Source organism: Moschus berezovskii, chromosome 14, assembly GCF_049115385.1.
Source record: "Moschus berezovskii isolate FMDL1 chromosome 14, NW_MosBer_1.0, whole genome shotgun sequence".
In the NCBI taxonomy this organism is placed as follows: Eukaryota; Metazoa; Chordata; class Mammalia; order Artiodactyla; family Moschidae; genus Moschus; species Moschus berezovskii.
Genome location: NC_142473.1, coordinates 20,752,809 through 20,773,969, shown reverse-complemented (window position 1 = coordinate 20,773,969; position 21,161 = coordinate 20,752,809). Strand labels below are relative to the sequence as shown.

At 38.6% G+C, this 21,161-nt stretch overlaps 1 protein-coding gene across 1 annotated transcript in view; it reads left to right on the top strand.

Moving 5' to 3' along the window:
- The window catches only part of ALKBH8 (alkB homolog 8, tRNA methyltransferase), a 130,989-nt gene that overhangs the window by 74,067 nt on the left and 35,761 nt on the right, over positions 1–21,161 (top strand). Inside the window, exons 9-10 of the mRNA XM_055422944.2 lie at positions 13,107–13,258; positions 18,634–18,890. Coding sequence (XP_055278919.2) covers positions 13,107–13,258; positions 18,634–18,890 — 409 coding nt within the window. The remainder of the gene's footprint in view (positions 1–13,106; positions 13,259–18,633; positions 18,891–21,161) is intronic.

Genomic DNA, 21,161 nt, shown 5'->3' with positions numbered 1-21,161 from the left:
AAACCCACCAAAAAAAGATATCCCACATCCAAAGACAAAGAAGAAGCCACAGTGAGATAGTAGGAGGAGCGCAATTGGGATAAAATCCAATCCCATACCCGCTGAGTGGACAACCCACAAACTGGAAAACAATAATACTGAAGAAGTTCTCCTACTGTTGTGAAGGTTCTGAGCCCCATGACAGGCTTTCCAGCCTTGGGATCCAACAAAGAATGGGAATCTCCAGGGAATCTGACTTTGAATGCCAATGGAATTTGATTATAGGACTTCCACGGTACTGGAGGAAACAGAGACTCCACTCTTTAAGAGCACAACATTTTGCTTGCACCAAGACCCAGGGGAAAGGAGGAGGACCTCACGGGAGACTGAGCCAGACCTACCTGCTAGTGTTAGGCAGTCTCCTGTGGAGGCATGGGTCAGCAAGGGCTCGCCACAAGGATGGGGGCACTGGCAGCAGCAGTTCTGAAAGATGCTCCTTGGTGTAAGCCCTCTTGGAGGTCACCATTAACCCTACCATAGAGTTCATAGACCCCAGAGCTGCCTCACGTCAGGCAAACAACCAACAGGGAAGGAGCACGACCTCACCCATCAGCAGATAATTGAATTCTAGCATTACTGAGCAAGGCCCTGCCCACCAGAGCAAGACCCAGTTTTCCCACCCAATCCCTCCATCAAGAAGCTTATACAAGCCTCACTTAGCATCATCTACTAGAGGGCAGATAAAAGAAGCGAGAAGAGCCACAGTCTCAAAAGCATCACAGAAAGTTAATCAGGATGAAAAAGCACAAAGTTATGTCTCACGTGAAGGGATGAGATAAAACCTCAAAAAACTGAATGAAGTGAAGATAGGAAACCTTCCAGAAAAAGAAATCAGAATAATGATAGTGAAGATGATTCAGGATCTTTGTAACAAAACACAGAAGATGTAAGAAATGTTTACCAAAGACCTAGAAGCACTAAAGAACAAGCAGACAGAGATAAACAATACACTAGAAGGAATCAATAGCAGAATAACTGAGGCAGAAGAATGCATAAGTGACTTGGAGAACAAAATGATGTAAATCACTGCCACAGAACAGAATATAGTGGGGGGAAAATGAAGACAGTCTAAGAGACTTCTGGGACAATGTTAAATGCATGAACATTTGCATTATATGGGGAGTCCCATAAGGAGAAGAGAGTGAAAGGTCCAGAGATAATATTTGAAGAGATAATAGCTGAAAACTTCCCCAACATGGGAAAGGAAACAGTCAGCCAAGTCCAGGAAGCACAGAGAGTCCCAGGCAGAATAAACCCAAAGAGGAACACACCAAGACACACAGTAGTCAAACTGACAAAAGTTAAAGACAGAATATTAAAGCAACAAGGGAAAAAAATGGCAAATAACATACAAGGGAACTTCCATGAGGTTATCTGCTGATTTCTCAACAGAAACTCTGCAAGCCAGAAGGAAATGGCATAATGTAAAGTGATGAAAGAGAAGAACCTATAACCAGGAATAGTCTACCCAGCAAGACTCTCCTTCAGATTTGATGGAAAGATCAAAAGCTTTCCAGACAAGCGAAAGTTAAGAGAATTCAGCGTGACTAGTGAATCGTGAACGTCCAGATGTTCAAGCAGGTTTTAGAAAAGGCAGAGGAACCAGAGATCAAATTGCCAACATCCTCTGGATCATGGAGAAAGCAAGAGAGTTCCAGAAAAACATCTATTTCTGCTTCATTGACTATGCCAAAGCTTTTGACTGTGTGGATCACAATAAACTGTGGAAAATTCTGAAAGAGATGGGAATAACAGACCACCTGACCTGCCTCTTGAGAAACCTGTATGCAGGTCAGGAAGCAACAGTTAGAACTGGACATGGAACAACAGACTGGATCCAAATAGGAAAAGGAGTGCGTCAAGTTTGTATATTGTCATCCTGCTTATTTAACTTATATGCAGAGTACATCATGAGGAACACTGGGCTGGAAGAAGCACAAGCTGGAATCAAGATTGCCGGGAGAAATATCAATAACCTCAGATATGCAGATGACACCACCCTTATGGCAGAAAGTGGAGAGGAACTAAAAAGTCTCTTGATGAAAGTGAAAGAGGAGAGTGAAAGGATTGGCTTGAAGCTCAACATTCAGAAAACAAAGATCATGGCATCTGGCCCGATCACTTCATGGGAAATAGATGGGGAAACAGTGGAAGCAGTGTCAGACTTTTTTGGGGCTCCAAAATCACTGCAGATGCTGATTGCAGCCATGAAATTAAAAGACGCTTACTTCTTGGAAGGAAAGTTATGACCAACCTAGATAACATATTAAAAAGCAGAGACATTACTTTGCCAATCAAGGTCCAGACTAGTCAAGGCTATGGTTTTTCCCGTGGTCATGTATGGATGTGAGAGTTGGACTGTGAAGAAAGCTGATCACCGAAGAATTGATGCTTTTGAACTGTGGTGTTGGAGAAGACTCTTGAGAGTCCCTTGGACTGCAAGGAGATCCAACCAGTCCATTCTAGAGGAGATCAATCCTGGGTGTTCATTGGAAGGACTGATGCTAAAGCTGAAACTCCAATACTTTGGCCACCTCATGCGATGAGTTGACTCACTGGAAGAGACTCTGATGCTGGGAGGGATTGGGGGCAGGAGGAGACGGGGACGACAGAGAATGAGATGGCTGGATGGCATCACCAACTCGATGGACATGAGTTTGAGTGAACTCCGGGAGTTGGTGATGGACAGGGAGGCCTGGCGTGCTGTGATTCATGGGGTTGCAGAGTCAGACATGACTGAGCGACTGAACTGAACTGAACAGAGACCAGCTTTACAACAAATGCTAAAGGAACTTCTCTAAGCAGAAAACACAAGAGAAGGAAAAGACCTATGCAAAATAAGCCCAAAACAGTTAAGAAAATGGTAATAGGATCATACATATGTAGATGAGAACATGTACATGTACGTACTTCCATTTACTACATCACTCTACTTAACTCCCCAAATTATATGTAATTAATTTATATTGTTAGATTAACCATATTTCCATTATGGCTTACAATTGTAATGATCTTTTATTTTTTGTCTGGCTATTGATTTTGAAAACTGATAAACATCTTTACTATTGTGATTCAGTTCAGTTCAGTTCAGTTCAGTCGCTCAGTCGTGTCCGACTCTCCGCGACCCCATGAATCACAGCACGCCAGGCCTCCCTGTCCATCACCAACTCCCTGAGTTCACTCAAACTCATGTCCACAGAGTTGGTGATACCATCCAGCCATCTCATTCTTGGTCGTCCCCTTCTCCTCCCGCCCCCAATCCCTCCCAGCATCAGAGTCTTTTCCAGTGAGTCAACTCGTCCCATGAGGTGGCCAAAGTATTGCGGTTTCAGCTTTAGCATCAGTCCTTCCAGTGAACACCCAGTATCGATCTCCCTTAGAATGGATTGGTTGGATCTCCTTGCGGTATAAGGGACTCTCAAGAGTCTTCTCCAGCACCACAGTTCAAAAGCATCAATTCTTTGGCGATCAGCTTTCTTCACAGTCCAACTCTCACATCCATACATGACCACTGGAAAAACCATAGCCTTGACTAGACGGACCTTGGTTGGCAAAGTAATGTTTCTGCTTTTTAATATACTATCTAGGTTGGTCATAACTTTCCTTCCAAGGAGTAAGCGTCTTTTAATTTCATGGCTGCAATCAGCATCTGTGATTATGTAACTATTATTCACTTAATACCATTGTATCATGATTGGTCAACAGAAAATAGTAGAATTCTATATCACCAAAAGCTATCATTTAATAGAAAAATGTATAATCACTTTTTAAAATCCAGATGCATATCAGAATTATCTTAGAATTTTTTCATAAATACAAATGCCCAGGTATTGCATTTTTTTCCCCAGAGCTCCAGATGTGTTTCTAATGAGTAGCCATGTTTAAAAATAACTAGACTATATGATGATCTTTTATCTAGTTTGTTTCACTTTTTCCATTTCATATTCAATGCTCCCATTTCATTTAGTTTGTTTCCAGCTTCTCCATCTCTTCTTTTCTTTTTGATGTTCTTTCTCCAGCCTTTATCAACCATAGTAGAAGAACCTTTGTATACATATATATATAGTATATATAATATAATAGATATATTTTAGAAAACTTATGAATTTGTGCCTAGCTAAAAAATTTATGACATTTTGATTCCACTTGTTTAACTTAGTATGAATAGAATGCTAGGTTTCTAATTTTTAAAAAAATAGGCAAAAAGCAACACAGGTTTATTGTATAGCACAGGGAACTATAGTCAATAACTTGTAATAACCTATAATGGAAAAGAATCTGAAAATCGTATATGTGTATATGTATAACTGAATCACCTTGCTGTGCACTTGAAACACTGTACATCATCTATACTTCAATAAAATATATATATTAAGAAAAAAAATCATATATATTTGAAAGGAAAAAAGTAAAACCCTTTGTGGATTTGAAAATCCTAGCATATCTGCAACAGTGGAAGCAGTAGCTGACTTTATTTTTGGGGGGCTCCAAAATCCCTGCAGATGGTGACTGCAGCCATGAAATTAAAAGACGCTACCAACCTAGACAGCATATTAAAAAGCAGAGATATTACTTTGCCAACAAAGGCACGTCAAGGCTGCCGTTTTTCAAGTAGTCATGTGTGGTTGTGAGAATTGGACTGTAAGGAAAGCTGAGTGCCAAAGAATTGATGCTTTTGAACTGTGGTGTTGGAGAAGACTCTTGAGAGTCCCTTGGACTGCAAGGAGATCCAGCCAGTCCATCCTAAAGGAAATCAGTCCTTGATGTTCACTGGAAAGACTGATGTTGAAGCTGAAACTCCAGTACTCTGGCTACCTGATGTGAAGAGCAGACTCATTGGAAAAGACCCTGATGCTGGGAAAGATTGAAGGCGGGAGGAGAAGGGGACGACAGAGGATGAGATGGTTGGATGACATCACCGATTCAATGGACATGAGTTTGGGTAAACTCCAGGAGTTAGTGATGGACATTGAGGCCTGGCGTGCTGCAGTCTATGGGGTTACAAAGAGTCGGACACGACTTTACAAAGAGTCGGACACGACTGAGTGACTGAACTGAACTGAACTGATCATATCTGCAACATAAGTACTAGAATTAATATTATAGTGTACAATATATACCATACAAGGCTGAATATAACTTACAAGGCTGTAGCATATAAGGTTGATAATCAGAAATTAATTTTTGGAGAGAAAAGTGAAATCCTTTCTGATATAGCATCAGGACTTTATTACCAAAGCATACTTGGGTTCGCTTGCCCACACTCTGTAAAAGCCAGTCTACTGACATCAGGTTGTGGTGAAGGAAATTGCAGCATTTATTGTTGGGTACTGTACATGGAGTCCGGGACAGCTAGTTTTCAAAAAACTTGAACTCCTCCATGGGTTCAGCAAAGCATTTTTAAAGGCAGAGTGAGGGAGAGGTGTCCCAGGTTATGTGATAGATTTGTGTATGGTTCTCTGATTGTTTGATGGTGAAGTAAAGGGTGGTGTCACAGGGATTAATTTTCATCCTTAGGTGCCTACAGTACGTCATGGGTGCTCATGGTCATCAAGTAGTTAATTTCTTTCATCTGGAAGGGGTTTTAGCATCTGTAAAACAATTAAGAAAATTCAAATCAGAAACTATTATCTAGGTACTTTAGAGAGGAGCTAAAAGCAAAGGATTCTTTACCAATTGAGCCATGAGGGAAGCCGAGGATGGGCTTCCCTCATAGCTCAATCGGTAAAGACTCTGCCTGCAATGCAGGAGACCTGGGTTCGATTCCTGGGTCGGGAAGACCCCCTGGAGGAGGAAATGGCAACCCATTCCAGTATTCTTGCCTGGAGAACCCCATGGACAGAGGAGCAGGCTGCAGTCCATGGGCTCGCAAGAGTTAGACATGACTTAGCAACTAAACCAACCAAAAGCAGAGGATATGGGGGAGGGATCTGTTGGGGAAGGCCACATAGAGTCCTGCTTGGTTTCAACTTGTAAAATACTTCTTTTCTAATACTCTGAATTAATTAGTTTCAAAAGTAAACAGTTTCAAAAGCTGTCAGCCCAGAAGTTCTGATTTTTTTTTGCTACTTTATTTTTAATTGAAGGATAATTGCTTTACAGAATTTTGTTGTTTTCTGTCAAACATCAATAAGAATCAGCCATAGGGACACCCTGTCCCTTCCCTCCCAAACCTCCCTCCCATCTCCCCCACCCATCCCGCCCTTCTAGATTGTCCCAGAGCCCCTGTTTGAGTTCCAAGTCATAGAGCAAATTCCCATTGGCTAACTATTTTGCATATGGTGTTGTAAGTTTCCATGTTACTCTCCATGTGTTCATCTATATATTAGTTTCAGATGCACAGCAAACTGATTCCATGTATATATTGCAAAATAGGCAACACAGTAAGTCTAGTTATCCAAAACCACACAGTTACACATTTTTTTCTTATACTGAAAACTTTTGTGATACACTATCTTAGCTACTTTCAAGTATTCAATATAGTATTATTAACTATAGACACCATTACATCACCAGAACTTATTTACTCTATTACTGGAAGTTTATGTCTTTTGACCACATTCACCTTTCCCCCCACACACATACCTTCCCCCACCCCACTTCACCCCACCCCACCTGCCCCATAACCACCTGTTTTCTGTATCTGTAAGTTTATTTTTGTTCTATGTATTGCATATAAGTGAGATCATGTAGTTTGTCAGCTAATTTCACTTAGTGTAATTCCCAGTTGTTTTCATGTCTTGGCTGTTGTAAATAATGCTGCAGTTTTCATGGGGGTACAGGTATCTTTTTAAATTAGTGTTTTTGTTTCCTTCAGGTAAATACCCAGAAGTGAAATTGCTGGATCCTATTTAACATTTTTTGAGAAGTCTCCTTTCTGTTTTCCATAGGGATACACCAGTTTATGTAATCACCAACAGCATATAAGAATGGTCTTTTCTACGCCTACTTGCCAACACTTGTTATTTTTTTGTCATTTTTGTAATAGCCATTCTAATAAGCATGAACTGATAATCTCATTGTGACTTTGATTTGCATCTCACTGATTATTAGTAACGCTGAGCTCCTTTTCATGTGTGAGTTAGTCATTCTGTATGTCTTCTCTGAAAAAAGTATCTATTCAGATCTTCTGCCTAGTTTTTAATGATTGGTTTTTGTAATTGAACTGTATGAGTTCTTAAATTTTTTTTTTTTTTTTGCAGAGGCATATAATTTAAACTATGGTCAGTTGTTTTCTATTTTCTCTTTAAACCAGAATTTGGATATATGGATAGAATTTGGATTATATGGATAATAAATTTCATCTTAACTTGATCATATTTTTATCATGTTTGCTTTTTTCTAAACTAGGTTTTATCTCTTACCTTTCCTACTAGTTTTATAAGTGATTGACCTTTACTGTATATTTGCCTTTACCAATGAGATTTTTCCTGTCACAGTTTTCATATTTCTTGTAGTCTTTTCTGCTTAGAAAACTACTTTTAGCCTTTCTTGCAAAGCTGGTTTGGTGGTGCTAAACTCTTAGTTAAAGACAAGCTTGTTTGTAAAACTCTTGATCTCTCCTTCAAATCCGAATGAAAGCTTTGCTGGGTAGATTGTTGCAGATTTTTTCCTTTTTTCATTTTAAATATGTCATGCCACTCCCTTCTGACCAGCAGAATTTCTCCTGAAAAGTCAGCTTATAGCTTTATGGGGATACCTTGTATGTCTTGTTGCTTTCCCCCTGTTGCTTTTAATATTCTCTCTTTATCATAAGTTTTGCCATTTTAATTACAGTGTGTCCTGGTGTAGTACTCTTTAGGTTGCTTCTGTTTGGAACTTTGCTTTCTGCACCTGAGTGTGTGTCTCCTTCTACCAGGTTAGGAAAGTTTTCAGCTCTTATGTCTTCAAATATATTCTCTGCCTCTTTTTTTCTCTCTTGTCCTTCTGGGACCCATATAGAGTGAATATTAGTGCACTTGATGTGTCTCAGAGGTCTCTTAAATTTTCCTCATATTTTAAATTCTTTTTGCTGTTCAGCTTAAGTGATTTCCATTACTCTGTCTCTAGCTCAGTGATCCATTTCTCTGTATCATCTAATCTACTGTTGAGTCCTTCTACTGTGTTTTTTATTTCACTAGTTGTATTCTTCACCTCTGCTTGGTTCTTTATATTTTTCTAATTCTTTGTTTAAAATTCCAAACTTTTCATTCTGTTCATTCAGTCTTCTCCTAAGTTCTTTGATCTTTATGATCACTACCTCGAACTCTCTATTGGGTTGATTGCTTGTCTCCACTTCATTTAGTTCCTTTGGGTTTGTATCTTGTTCTTTCATTTGGACTCTATTCCTCTGTCACCTCATTTTGCTTAAATTGCTGTTTTTATTTCTATGTATTTGCTGGGTTATATTTCCCAATCTTGGAGAAGTGGTCTTATGTAAAAAGTATCCTGTGGGGCCCAGCAGAACACTCTCTTCTGGACACCAGAGCTATATGCGCCAGGGGTGCCCTCTGTGTGGACTGCTTGATTGTTTCTGTGGGCAGTCTGGTGGGCATAGCTTGCCCCCAGCCTGGTTGTCTGTGAGGCCGTACCCTGTGGGTAGCTGCACCCTGTTGGTGGGTGGGACTTGGTGCTGGCGTGGCTGGCTGCATGTTGAGAGGAGTCCTGGTGCTGGTGCCAGCCTGCTGGTGGGTGAGATAGGATCAGGAGGGAGTATGGAGCCCTGGGGGGGGGTGTGGGGGTGTGGTGCTAGCACTGGCCTGCTGGTAGGCAGGACCAGTTCCTGACACAGCTGACTGAAGAGCCCAAGGTATTCTGAAGTTGATGTCTGCTTATTGGTGAGTAGGGCAGGGCCCTCAGGGTCCTGGATTGGTACCTGCCCATTGGTAGGTAGAGCTGGTGTTGGCCCTCTGGTGGGCAGTTCAGGGTCCTTGGGCTCCTGGGGCTAGTCCCACCAGCTGGTGAGTAGGGCCAGGTCCTGGGCCCTTTGGTGGGTGAGGCAGGATCAGGGCTCAGAGGGCCTACGACAGTTGTCCTGCTGGTAGATGGGACTGTGTTCTCACTCAGCTACCTGCCAGGATTGATTCTTACTGGCTGGAGGGTAGGGGCAGGTCCCAGCCCTGATAAGCAAGAGAGAGGATTCCAAAATGGTAGATGCCAGCACCGGTGTCCCCAGGGTAAGTACTAATTGCCTTTGCCTGTCTGGTAGGCTCTTCAAGATCAGTCAGTGGGTCTGACCCATGCTCCTTTCAGAATGCTGCTTCTGTCAGGGTCCTGAAGCCTGTGAGACTCCCTTGAAGAGTGGAGCCTCCATCTTGAACCCCCCTCCCACCTCCCTCCCTATCCCATCCCTCTGGTTCATCCCAGTACACCAGCCCTGAGTGACACCCGGGGCAGATTCATGTCAATGTATGGCAAAACCAATACAATAATGTAAAGGAATTAGACTCCAATTAAAATAAATAAATTTAAAAAAAAAATAAAAGAAACAGAGAAGGAAAAAAAAAAGGAGAACCTCCTTTCATGATTAAGTAAAAAAAAAAGCAGCTAGAAATTAATGACAATGAAACAGTTGTTTATGGTGTGTCAAAACTACTATAAGAATCTCTATAAAAACTTTTCCTGTAAATGTCAAAATAAAAAAAGAGTGGAGTCTCTTATTTCCCTTAGCCCTCTGACTTTCTAGAAATTAAGCCCTGCTGGCCTCCAAAGTCAAGTGTTCTGGGACCCCATCTTCCCCGTGTTGTACCTTCAGGTGGGGAGCCTGATGTGGGGCTTGGATCTCTGGGGTATGGATCTTGACTCTACCACATCTCTGCCCCTCTACCCATATCATTGTGGTTCCTTCTTTATGGCTTTAGCTGTAGATCTTTTCCGCTAGTCTTCAGGCTGTTCTCATTGATAGTTGCTGTATAAATAGTTGTAGTTTTGGTGTGCCCGTGGAAGGAGGTGAACGGAGGGTTTTCCTACTCCACCATCTTGGCCCCCACCAGTTCTTAATATATTTTGGATATTAACCCTTATCAGATATTTAATCTGCAAATATTTTCTCCCATTCCATAAGAATTCCATGCCATAGGAATACCATAGCTTTCTTTGTCATTTTGTTAATGATTTCCTTTTGTTGTGCAGAAGCTCTTTTGTTTGATGTAGTCCCACTTATTTTTTATTTTGCTGCATTTTGAGAATTGGATTCTGGCATCAGACTGAGTGAAACAGTATAACAGTGACCAAATGAAAACTGAAATACATTATATTATTTCACTCTGGGAGCAAGCCCACTTTAATTATATGGTTGATTTTTCTAGGTGTGTAGTCAACATATTTGATTCTTGATGTATCAAAACTTTAGCGTAAAATTATGCTTTTTAAAAATCTGCTGAAATCTTACAGGCTTGGCACATTCCCTGTGAGCATGAAATCCACTTCTATAGGCAGATGACCTTGCTAAAGTAAATCAAGCAGAAAACTTGGCTTCAGATGAGTTAAGTCTTAGGAGTAGATTTAACAAGAGATACACAGCACATGTATGCTAAAAATTATGAAACATTGCTAAGAGAAATTAAAGAAGGCCAAAATAAATGAAGAGATAAGAGATATCATAATCATGGATAGGAAACTTAATATCGTTAGATAGCAGTTTTTCCCAGATTGGTCTAATGATTTAGTGTAATTCTAATCAGAATCTTAAAAGGACTTTTTTTGTAGAAATTGATAAGCAGATCCTAAGATTTATTAGGAAATGTGGGCAATAGAGAATAATCAAAACAATCTTGAACATAAGAACAATGTTGGAGGGTTTATTCTACTTGATGTTTAAGATTTACTGTGTATAAAGCTACCTAATCAAAAGCGTATAATATTGTTGTACAGATAAATCAGTGAGACAGAATATATTCATAGATGTAGCATCAGCTGATTTTTGACAAAGATGCCAATACAATTCATTATGGAAAGGAAAATTTTCAACAGATGGTGCTGGGAAAATCAGAGATCTGTGTGGAAATAGGATTAACCTTGATATACCTCATGCCATTCACAAAAATTAATATGGGTAGATCATAGATTTAAATGTAAACACAAATTATGAGCTGTCTAGAAGAAAATACAAGAGGATCCTTTTGCAAATCTGAGGTAGGCAAAGCTTTTTTTTCCCCCCCCTTGAGAAAGGTTTCAGAACACTAGAAGAAAAAGAAGAGAAAATAACTGCATCCAAATTTAAAACTTCTGTTTATCAAAAGACAGCATCAAGAAAATGAAAAATCAATCTATACTTGGGGAAGAATATCCACAGTACATATATCTAACAAAGGATTGGGCATAAGATCTGTTCAACAGATCCTTTACCAGAAAGATCTATGAATGGCTAAAAAGCACATGAAATACAGTATCATTGGTCATCAGAGAAATACGAACTATAACAATTTTCATATCACTTGCTACTTGCTAAAATTATTAAAATGTAAAACTTACATTGTTTTGGTGAGAATATCAAGGAGCCTGAAACTCTCATATGCTGCTTGTGGGAGTGTAAAATTCTGTGCAACCATTTTGGAAAACTGGTATTTTCTTACCCTCTGACCCAACAATCTCACTCTTAAGTATTTTCCCAGGAGTAATAAAAGTATGTATCTGAAAAAAAATGTATATAAGCTTTATTTGTAATAGTCCCAGGCTGGGAATACTAAATATTAGTAAACAGGAGATTTTGGATAAATTGCAGCATGTTCATATAGTGACATTTTGCTCAGTGATTAAAGAAAAACATGAACTATACTGAAACACACAAAAACATGACTGAATCTCCAAATTATGTGGAATGGGCAAAGCCAGAGAGAAAATAGTGCCAATTATATATGAAATTCAAGAACAGGCAAAACTATGCTGATGGAAATCAGATTAGTGGTTGCTTTGAGGAGGGGGAAGACTGACTGGAAAAGTGCATGAGGGAGTTTCATGGGTAATTGGAAATATTCTATATCTTGATTGGGATGGTGGCTACATGGTTGTATACATTTGCCAAAATGCATGAACTATACACTTAAGATCTATGCATTTCACTCTATAAATTTAACTTTGAAAGGGCCATCGTTTTTTGACTTTCAGCATGAATCATACCAAATGATTTCTTTTTTCTGTTCAAAAACTTGATCTTACTTCCAAGACTCCCTTTAAACTTTCTTAAAATTTACAATGGTTTGTACTTTTCTCTTTTTATTTTGCATCTTTGTTTCACTTACTGTATCTGTGTTAATCATATGCTTTTTTTGTTCCATTATCTGTTGTTTTCTGATGTTGATGTCTTTGTTTCACAGCTAGATTTCACTTACTGAGAAAGATATATTAGAAATTCCAATGATATTTATGTATTTCTCCATTTAGGTTTTTTTTTCACTTTTTGGATTATATATTTTGGGGATGTCATAGAGTTTTTATGTTTTTTGTTGGATTGACCCTTTTATCATTATGAAATGTTCCTTTTTATCTCTATTAATACCAATTGCCTTAAAGTCTACTTTGTGTATTTAGTATAACTATACCACTTTTCCTCTGGCTTTGCTAAGTACATGCAAAATATTTGTTCTTTGTATGTTGTATTTTTTTTCTATCTGTTTTCAACCATTTCCTATCCTTATTATAAGGTGTATCTCTTATAATCAGCATGTACTTGGATGTTTTTTAAAATCCAATCTGAAATTGTTTGTTCTTTAATTGGATTTGAAGTCCTTTTACATTTAACATAATTACTGATAATTGGATTGAAATTTGCTATTTCCCTTTTGCCATCTGTTTCTTGTTTTTTTTCCTCTTGGCATTGGTATTAATTAAACATTTGTTATTATTCTATTTTCCCCCTTGAATAGTTTGTTAACTATAAAATCTTTTAATGGTTACCCTGGAGATGATTTCCTAAGAGACAGAGACTTCTATTCCTTTGTTTTTTTCTACAATACAGTAATTCAGGGGATCCAATAGACATTTGCAACAAATTCTTGTAGATTTACTGTATTCTCTTAATGTTTTTAAAGGACCTGAAATATTTTTTATGAATACAGTGTTGAATAAATTAATTTAACTGTTGTTTTTAGAATCACACCCAGAAAATTTGATACTGTTCAAGCATCCAAGGGTCACAAAAGTGGAATTATCACCAGTGATGTTGAAGATTTGACTTTAAACAAGAGGGGAATACGGACATCATTTACATTTAGGAAAGTGAAGCAAACACCTTGTAGTTGTAGTAAGTATATAATTTTGTTTCTACTATAAATGGAGTAAATCTAGTTTGAAAATCTTTTAAAGTCCATCAGAACTGAGAAGAGCTTTGTCTTAACTCCTGTAATGGCATTTACCATATTCTGCCTTGTATTGTACTTACATATACTTTTCTTAACCACCCTCATTAGAGTTATATTTCTTGAGGGCAGGAACTGTATCTTACTCATGTTTCTTTTCCTTAAACATAGTACTTGAGCATTGTTGGATTCTAAATGTTTTATTTATCATACTCATGGTTAAGAGGACTACTATTTGGGGGCATTAAAGTATCACTGTTCAAAAATAGATTTTTTTGTGAAACAGCTTATCACATTTCTAAATTACTTCTCATTAACCCAACAGGGAAATTGAAGATGACAAATTATTCTAGGGAGATGAAGAGTGGTTTGTCTTATTTGGAAAGGATCAAAAACTTGTCAGGAGGATGCTGTTTTGTATTGTCTCTACAAGTGCATCATTACCTGTTTTTCTTGGACTCAATAAATTAAAAACCCTTTTTATTTTATAAGTAATGACAGTGATGTTAAGATTCTTTTTACATCTTGGTATTTCAATTATGACAGGTATCTCAACAGGAGCTTTTGGACTTAGTCATCTTAAAATTATGTTTTAAATTAGAAATCCTTTTTATATGTGCATGATATTATTCTGTTAGGAAACTTGAAAGATTCATGTTTGATATTGTCATGTTAGTGAAGCTTAAAATAGGTTTTAACAGATTTTTGTTTCTTCTGCTAAAAGTGGCAATGAAGACTTAAAATATCACAATTTTTTCATTGATTAAAAATGTTTATTTAGTATTTGATGAATGTGTAACACAGCCATACGTTTACAAGCTATAAAAAATATGGCTCTTGTACCCCAGGAACTTGAAGTCTAGTAGGAGAAACAAGTTCATTTTCTTATGCCACTAATTTTGTTGTTGTTAGGGACATTAACTAAGTACTTTTTATTTTTTAAATTATAAAAGTATGATAACATTTACAGGAAACTTAGAAAATACAGAACAAAGTTATATATAGTTTTATAATATATTACAATTATTTTTTAGTAGATAAATTAAGGTTTTTATTTGGAGTTTCATTATCAAACTCTCAAAAAGTAATAGAATGAATGTACAGAAAAATAGAAGGATATAGTAGATCTGAAAAACACTGTGAACCAGCTCAACAAAATTAAGATTTATACAAATTTTCACATAGCAGCAGGGTACAATTCTATTTAAGTTCCCATAGACTATGAAGCAGGAGACATCAGAATATCCAGGGGCGTAAAACAAGGTGCAAAATTTTCATGATCACACACTAGCAAAGTAATGCTCAAAATTCTCCAAGCAAGGCTTCAACAGTATGTGAACTGAGAACTTCCAGATGTTCAAGCTGGATTTAAAAAAGGCAGAGGAACCAGAGATCAAATTGCCAACATCCTTTGGATCATAGAAAAAGCAAGAGAGTTCCAGAAAAACATCTACTTTATTGACTATGCCAAAGCCTTTGACTGTGTGGATCACAACCACCTGTGGAAAATTTTTAAAGGGATGGTAAAACCAGACCATCCTTCCTGCCTCCTGTGAACCCTGTATGCAGGTCAAGAAGCAACAGTTAGAGCCAGACATTGAACAGTGGACTGGTTCAAAATTGGAAAGGTGCACGTCAAGACTGTATATTGTCACCTTGCTTATTTAACTTCTGTACAGAGTATATCATGTGAAGTGGTGGGCTGGAAGAAGCACAAGCTGGAATCAAGATTTCTGGGAGAAATATCAATAACCTTGAATATGCAGATGACACCACCCTTATGGCAGAAAGTGAAGAACTAAAGAGCCTCTTCATGAAGGTGAAAGAAGAGAGTGAAAAAGCTGGCTTAAAACTCATCACTCAAAAAACGAAGATCATGGCATCTGATCCTATCACCTCATGACAAATAGATGGGGAAACAGTGGAAACAGTGACAGACTTTATTTTCCTAGGCTCCAAAATCTCTGCAGATGGTAATTACAGCCATTAAATTAAAAGACACTTACTCCTTGGAAGAAAAGCTGTGACCAACCTAGATAACGTATTAAAAAGCAGAGACATTACTTTGCCGACAAAGGTCCATCTAGTCAAAGCTGTTGTTTTTCTAGTAATCATGTATGGATGTGAGAGTTGGACCATAAAGCAAGCTAAGTGCTGAAAAATTGATGCTTTTGAACTGTTGGAAAAAACTCTTGAGTCCTTGACTGCAAGGAGATTAGACCAGTCAATTCTAAAGGAAATCAGTCCTGAATATCATTGGAAGGAATGATACTGAAGCTGGAGCTCCTGTACTTTGGCCAGTTAATGAGAAGAACTGACTCATTGGAAGAGACCCTGATGATGGGAAAGTTTGAAGGCAGGAGGAGAAGAGGATGACAGAGGATGAGATGGTTGGATGGCATTACGACTCGATGTACATGAGTCTGAGCAAGGTTTGGGAGTTGGTGATAGACAGGAAAGCGTGGTGTGTTCCAGTCCATGGGGTCACAAGGAATTGGACGCGACTGAGCAACTGAATTGAACTGAACTGAAAGGTATTGAAATCATACAGAGGCTGTTATCACTGTGGAATTATGTTAGAAATCAATATAAAAAGATATTTGAAAATAATGCACCTGTTTTCAAGGGCAGTGTGACATTTACCAAGAGAGATCTTTGGCTAGCCATTGAAAGCCTCAGGAAGGTTAAAAGACTGAAAAAACCCAGAGGATGATTGCAGAGAAGAAAGCATTTAAGTGAGCAATTAATATCAACATGATAAATTAATATCAAGGATACTTAAAAATCTCCATGTATTTGGTAATTGAATGTCTACTTTTAAATGATGGGTGTATCTAAGAAGCCATAACAAGGAAAATTGGAAAGTATTTGTAACAGGATAAAGATGAAAGGAAAATTTATTGCATGTAGCTGAAGCTGCTCAGTAAAACTAAATACAATGTGGAATCTTAGATAAGGTATGAAAACAAATAATGGACACTAGCATAACTGAAATTTGAACAAAACCTGAACTTTAATTACTAATACTGTATCATATGATAATTTCCTCTTTTTTTTACAACATAATATTTCTTTATTTTCAGAATTGGATTAGAGTTTCAAGCCTCATTCAATTTTTTTTCAAATATTAATAAAATAATAAGCTTTTAAGACTTTCAACAGTAATACTAGATGCCAGAATAATTGGACCTATATAAAGTTTTAAGTGAATATAAATTAGAAATCTAGCATTCTATTCATAACTTAGTCAAGCAAGTGGGACCAAAATGTCATAAATTTTTTAGCTAAGCAAAAATTTGTAAGGTTTCTAAAACATATATATTATACTTACTATTTATATATGTGTGTGTGTGTGTGTGTGTGTGTGTACAAAAGCTTTTCTACTACACTTGATAAAGGCCTGAGAAAGAACGACAAAAAAAGAGACCAAGAAATTGGAAAGCATAAACTAAATGAAATGGGAGTACTGAACATGTTAATTTAGTGTAAGGGATGCTGTAAGAAGCTCTGATTATTCAGTTTACAGATTTTTTTAAAAGTTCAAGGCCAACTCTTAGATACTTTTAGTCAAAAGTTGTGGATTTAAGTGATCCTCCCTTTATATAATTTAGATGTTCATAGTTTCCAAGAGAATACATTTTTTACCAAGATTAGTTGAAAGTAATTGTAATGGAGTATAATTGTAATTCTGTTGTAACTGACATACTAAACCATCTGTTGCCACATGTAAGAGCCCTCAAAGTTTCTAGGGCTACTCTTTTCTTAAATGTCCACATAAAGTGTTTAGAGCCTCACCTTACACATTAGTAGGGACTAGATAGTTCCACCCCCATTCAAGATTTGACATCTTCTCGTTACATTTAGGGAAAATTCCTGAAGTCATCAATGCTACAGCCCAATTCTTTGCTGCCATATGACTTATAAATATTGCTGAAGTCTTGTCTGTGGTTTCTCTGCGAACACTGCTTTTTCCTTTGTTCTCTAGTATACTGCCCATAAAAAGATGTGTGTCACAACTGAAGACAGAGGGAATTTAGAGCATAGCAGAGAACAGGAAGAATTTGAAATGAATATTAGATGTTGTTATAAAGAACAGGGAACAACTTCAAAATTATTTTGATATATTGTATCCTAAATTTCCTGAGTTACCTCCTTTACTTTGTGTTCTCCTTAGGATTTACCCTTTTTTTTTTTGAACGAGGCAGCACAATGTAGTCATTGAGAATGTGGGTTTTGGAGTCTCCATTGCCTGGGTTCAAATATTGACTCTGTGACTTACCATCTTTGTCACTTTCGTATCATTATTTAATATTCTGGGTCAGTTCCTCATCTGTAAAATGAATGTGCTGGTTCCTATCTCACAGTGTTACTGTGAGAGAATATGTATAAACCACTTCAAATAGTATTCATTAAATCTTGTGATTATTACCAAATCACACACTGTTTCTAGGTCTGGTTCTTCTTCTGAGAGTATTAGGGTCCCCAGAACTCCTACTAAGACAAAACCCCTAAATCTTGTTAATTGCTAAGTTTCTTCAGGTTAGGCCAGGCCCATCAAGATCCTTTCTTGAATAGGAGGACCCTTAATCCTAAGATGAAATAGGCATCTTCAGTATAAGGCATGCCGAATTACAGTCATGTTTTGTTGCAGATGGATTTATCTCTTTTTATATTAGACCCTTCACATATATAACTGGTGAAAACTACTTTTTTTAAAATGATAAATAGTTTAGTTCAGTCGCTCAGTCGTGTCCGACTCTCCGCGACCCCATGAATCACAGCACGCCAGGCCTCCCTGTCCATCACCAACTCCCGGAGTTCACTCAAACTCATGTCCACAGAGTCGGTGATGCCATCCAGCCATCTCATTCTCGGTCGTCCCCTTCTCCTCCCGCCCCCAACCTTTCCCAGCATCAGAGTCTTTTCCAGTGAGTCAACTCGTCGCATGAGGTGGCCAAAGTATTGCAGTTTCAGCTTTAGCATCAGTCCTTCCAATGAACACCCAGGATTGATCTCCTTTAGAATGGACTGGTTGGATCTCCTTGCAGTAAAATGATAAATAAGAGCCTACTTATCCCTAGTCATCGTGTGGACTGATTTACTTCTGCTTTTGTGAAAACAGTCATAACTTTATGATTTATTTGGATACAAATAATGGTTTAGGGACTTCCCTGGCAATCTAGTGGTTAAGACTCTGTAGTTCCAATGCAGGAGGCATGGATTCGACCTCTGTTCGGGGAACTAAGATCCCACATGCCACATGGAGTGGCCTAAAAATAATAAATAAATGGTTTATAGTGCTTTTTTTTTTTTTCATTAGGTTACCCTTTGGTCTGTGATAGCCAGATGAAGGAGGCTCCTGCATCATTTCCAGAGAGTGATAAAGAAGCCTTACAACTGGAGCAAGATTATGTCCATCGGGTCTATGAAGAAATTGCTAGACACTTCAGCAGCACGAGACACACCCCTTGGCCACATATAGTAGAGTTTTTGAAAGCTTTGCCAAGTGGTTCATTAGTTGCTGATATTGGATGTGGAAATGGAAAGTATCTTGGCATCAATAAGAAGTTATATATGGCAAGTAATTATCTTTTCTGGCTTTATTTTTGCTTTATTTGTAAAGGTTATCATCACCTTCCCCACGATATGCTGCTGCTGCTGCTAAGTCACTTCAGTCGTGTCCGACTCTGTGTGACCCCATAGACGGAAGCCCACCAGGCTCCCCCATCCCTGGGATTCTCCAGGCAAGAACACTGGAGTGGGTTGCCATTTCCTTCTCCAATGTGTGAAAGTGAAAAGTGAAAGTGAAGTCGCTCAGTCGTGTCCGACCCTTAGCGACCCCACAGACTACAGCCAACCAGGCTCCTCCATCCATGGGATTTTCTAGGCAATAGTACTGGAGTGGCTTGCCATTGCCTTCTCCGATATAATCATCCCCACGATATAATGCTGTGTTTTTAGGTTATTATAACCAACAGGTAGAAAATTAATGAGCACTCTTATTCTTTTTTATTCCCCTAGAAATTTATAGGCATGCCATTATTTGTAGTTTTTTGGCTTTTTGTTCCCTTCAGATTATGCTTTCTAAGAAGATTACTTTATCAGTAAAACTGTCTTATATACCTCTTTACAGGTTATAAAAAGGAGTTTTACTTATAGGAACCATTTTCTTTGCTTAGTTCCTCATAAGAAGTATAAAGCAGATATTTTGATCCATGAAGAAATTGAGGTTCACAGAGTTTTTATATTACTTCCTTGGAATTGTATTATTGGGCTTCCCTGGTGGCTCAGACAGTAAAGAATTTGCCTGCAGTGTGGGAGACCTGGGTTCAATCCCTGGGTTGGGAAGATCCCCTGGAGGAGGGCATGGCAACCCACTCCAATATTCTTGCCTGGAGAATCCCCATGGACGGAGGAGCCTGGCAGGCTACAGCCCGTGGGGTCGCAGAGTCAAACACGACTGAGCGAATAAGCAGAAGTGAAAGTCACTCAGTTGTGTCCTACTCTTTGCGACCCCGTGGACTGTATAGTCCATGGAGTTCTCCAGCCCTGAACACTGGAGTGGGTAGCCTTTCCCTTTCTTAGAGGAGATAACTAGAACTTGAGCCCATGCCTTGTGACTCCAAATCTAGTATTTTTTTACTCATAGTAGAAGAAAAAAAAGGTTAGTATTTATTGTCTTTCTGTTGAGAAAATGAAGCCTCAAGTAGATTAAAAATTTGACCAAGGTTATAGTGCTCCACCTAGGACTGAACCCGCTTCTCTCTGATGCAAAGTTTTCAGTTGTTACAATTTCCTTTTGTTAGGGATCACTTTTTTTTCCCTGCTATGTTAGGAAGTAGAATGTTCTCCCTGCATTAGTGTATTTGTAAATATTCCTGTCAACACTACTCTCTGAGGACTGGAGCTTTCCTTTCTCAAAGTTAGGGGAGGAAAGACTAGAGTAAGGGGATTATGTAAGGAGAATGAGAGCAGTTCATTCATGGGCTGTTGTACTATGTCAGATTGCTTGTAATCTTTACCTCATCCTAGATATTGTACACCTACATAAAGAAAGAAAGGTAATACTGCAGCTGAGGAAAGGTAGACTTTCTTCATTAAGAGGCAGACAAAAGAATTGCTTTTAATCAAAATAAGACATCAGTTCAGTTCAGTTCAGTCGCTCAGTCGTGTCCAACTCTGAGACCCCATGAATCACAGCACGCCAGGCCTCCCTGTCCATCACCAACACCGGAGTTCACTCAGACTCATGTCCATTGAGTCGGTGATACCATCCAGCCATCTCATTCTCTGTCGTCCCCTTCTCCTCCTGCCCCCATTCCCTCCCAGCATCAGTCTTTTCCAGTGAGTCAACTCGTCACATGAGGTGGCCAAAGTATTGGAGTTTCAGCTTTAGCATCAGTCCTTCCAATGAACACCCAGGCCTGATCTCCTTTAGAATGGACTGGTTGGATCTCCTTGCAGTCCAAGGGACTCTCAAGAGTCTTCTCCAACACCACAGTTCAAAAGCATCAATTCTTCGGCGATCAGCTTTCTTCACAGTCCAACTCTCACATCCATACATGACCACAGGAAAAACCATAGCCTTGACTAGATGGACCTTGGTTGGCAAAGTAATGTCTCTACTTTTTAATATGCTATCTAGGTTGGTCATAACTTTCCTTCCAAGGAGTAGGCGTCTTTTAATTTCATGGCTGCAATCAGCATCTGCAGTGATTTTGGAGCCCCCAAAAATAAAGTCTGACACTGTTTCCCCATCTATTTCCCATGAAGTGATTGGACCAGATGCCATGATCTTAGTTTTCTGAATGTTGAACTTCAAGCCAATCCTTTCACTCTCCTCTTTCA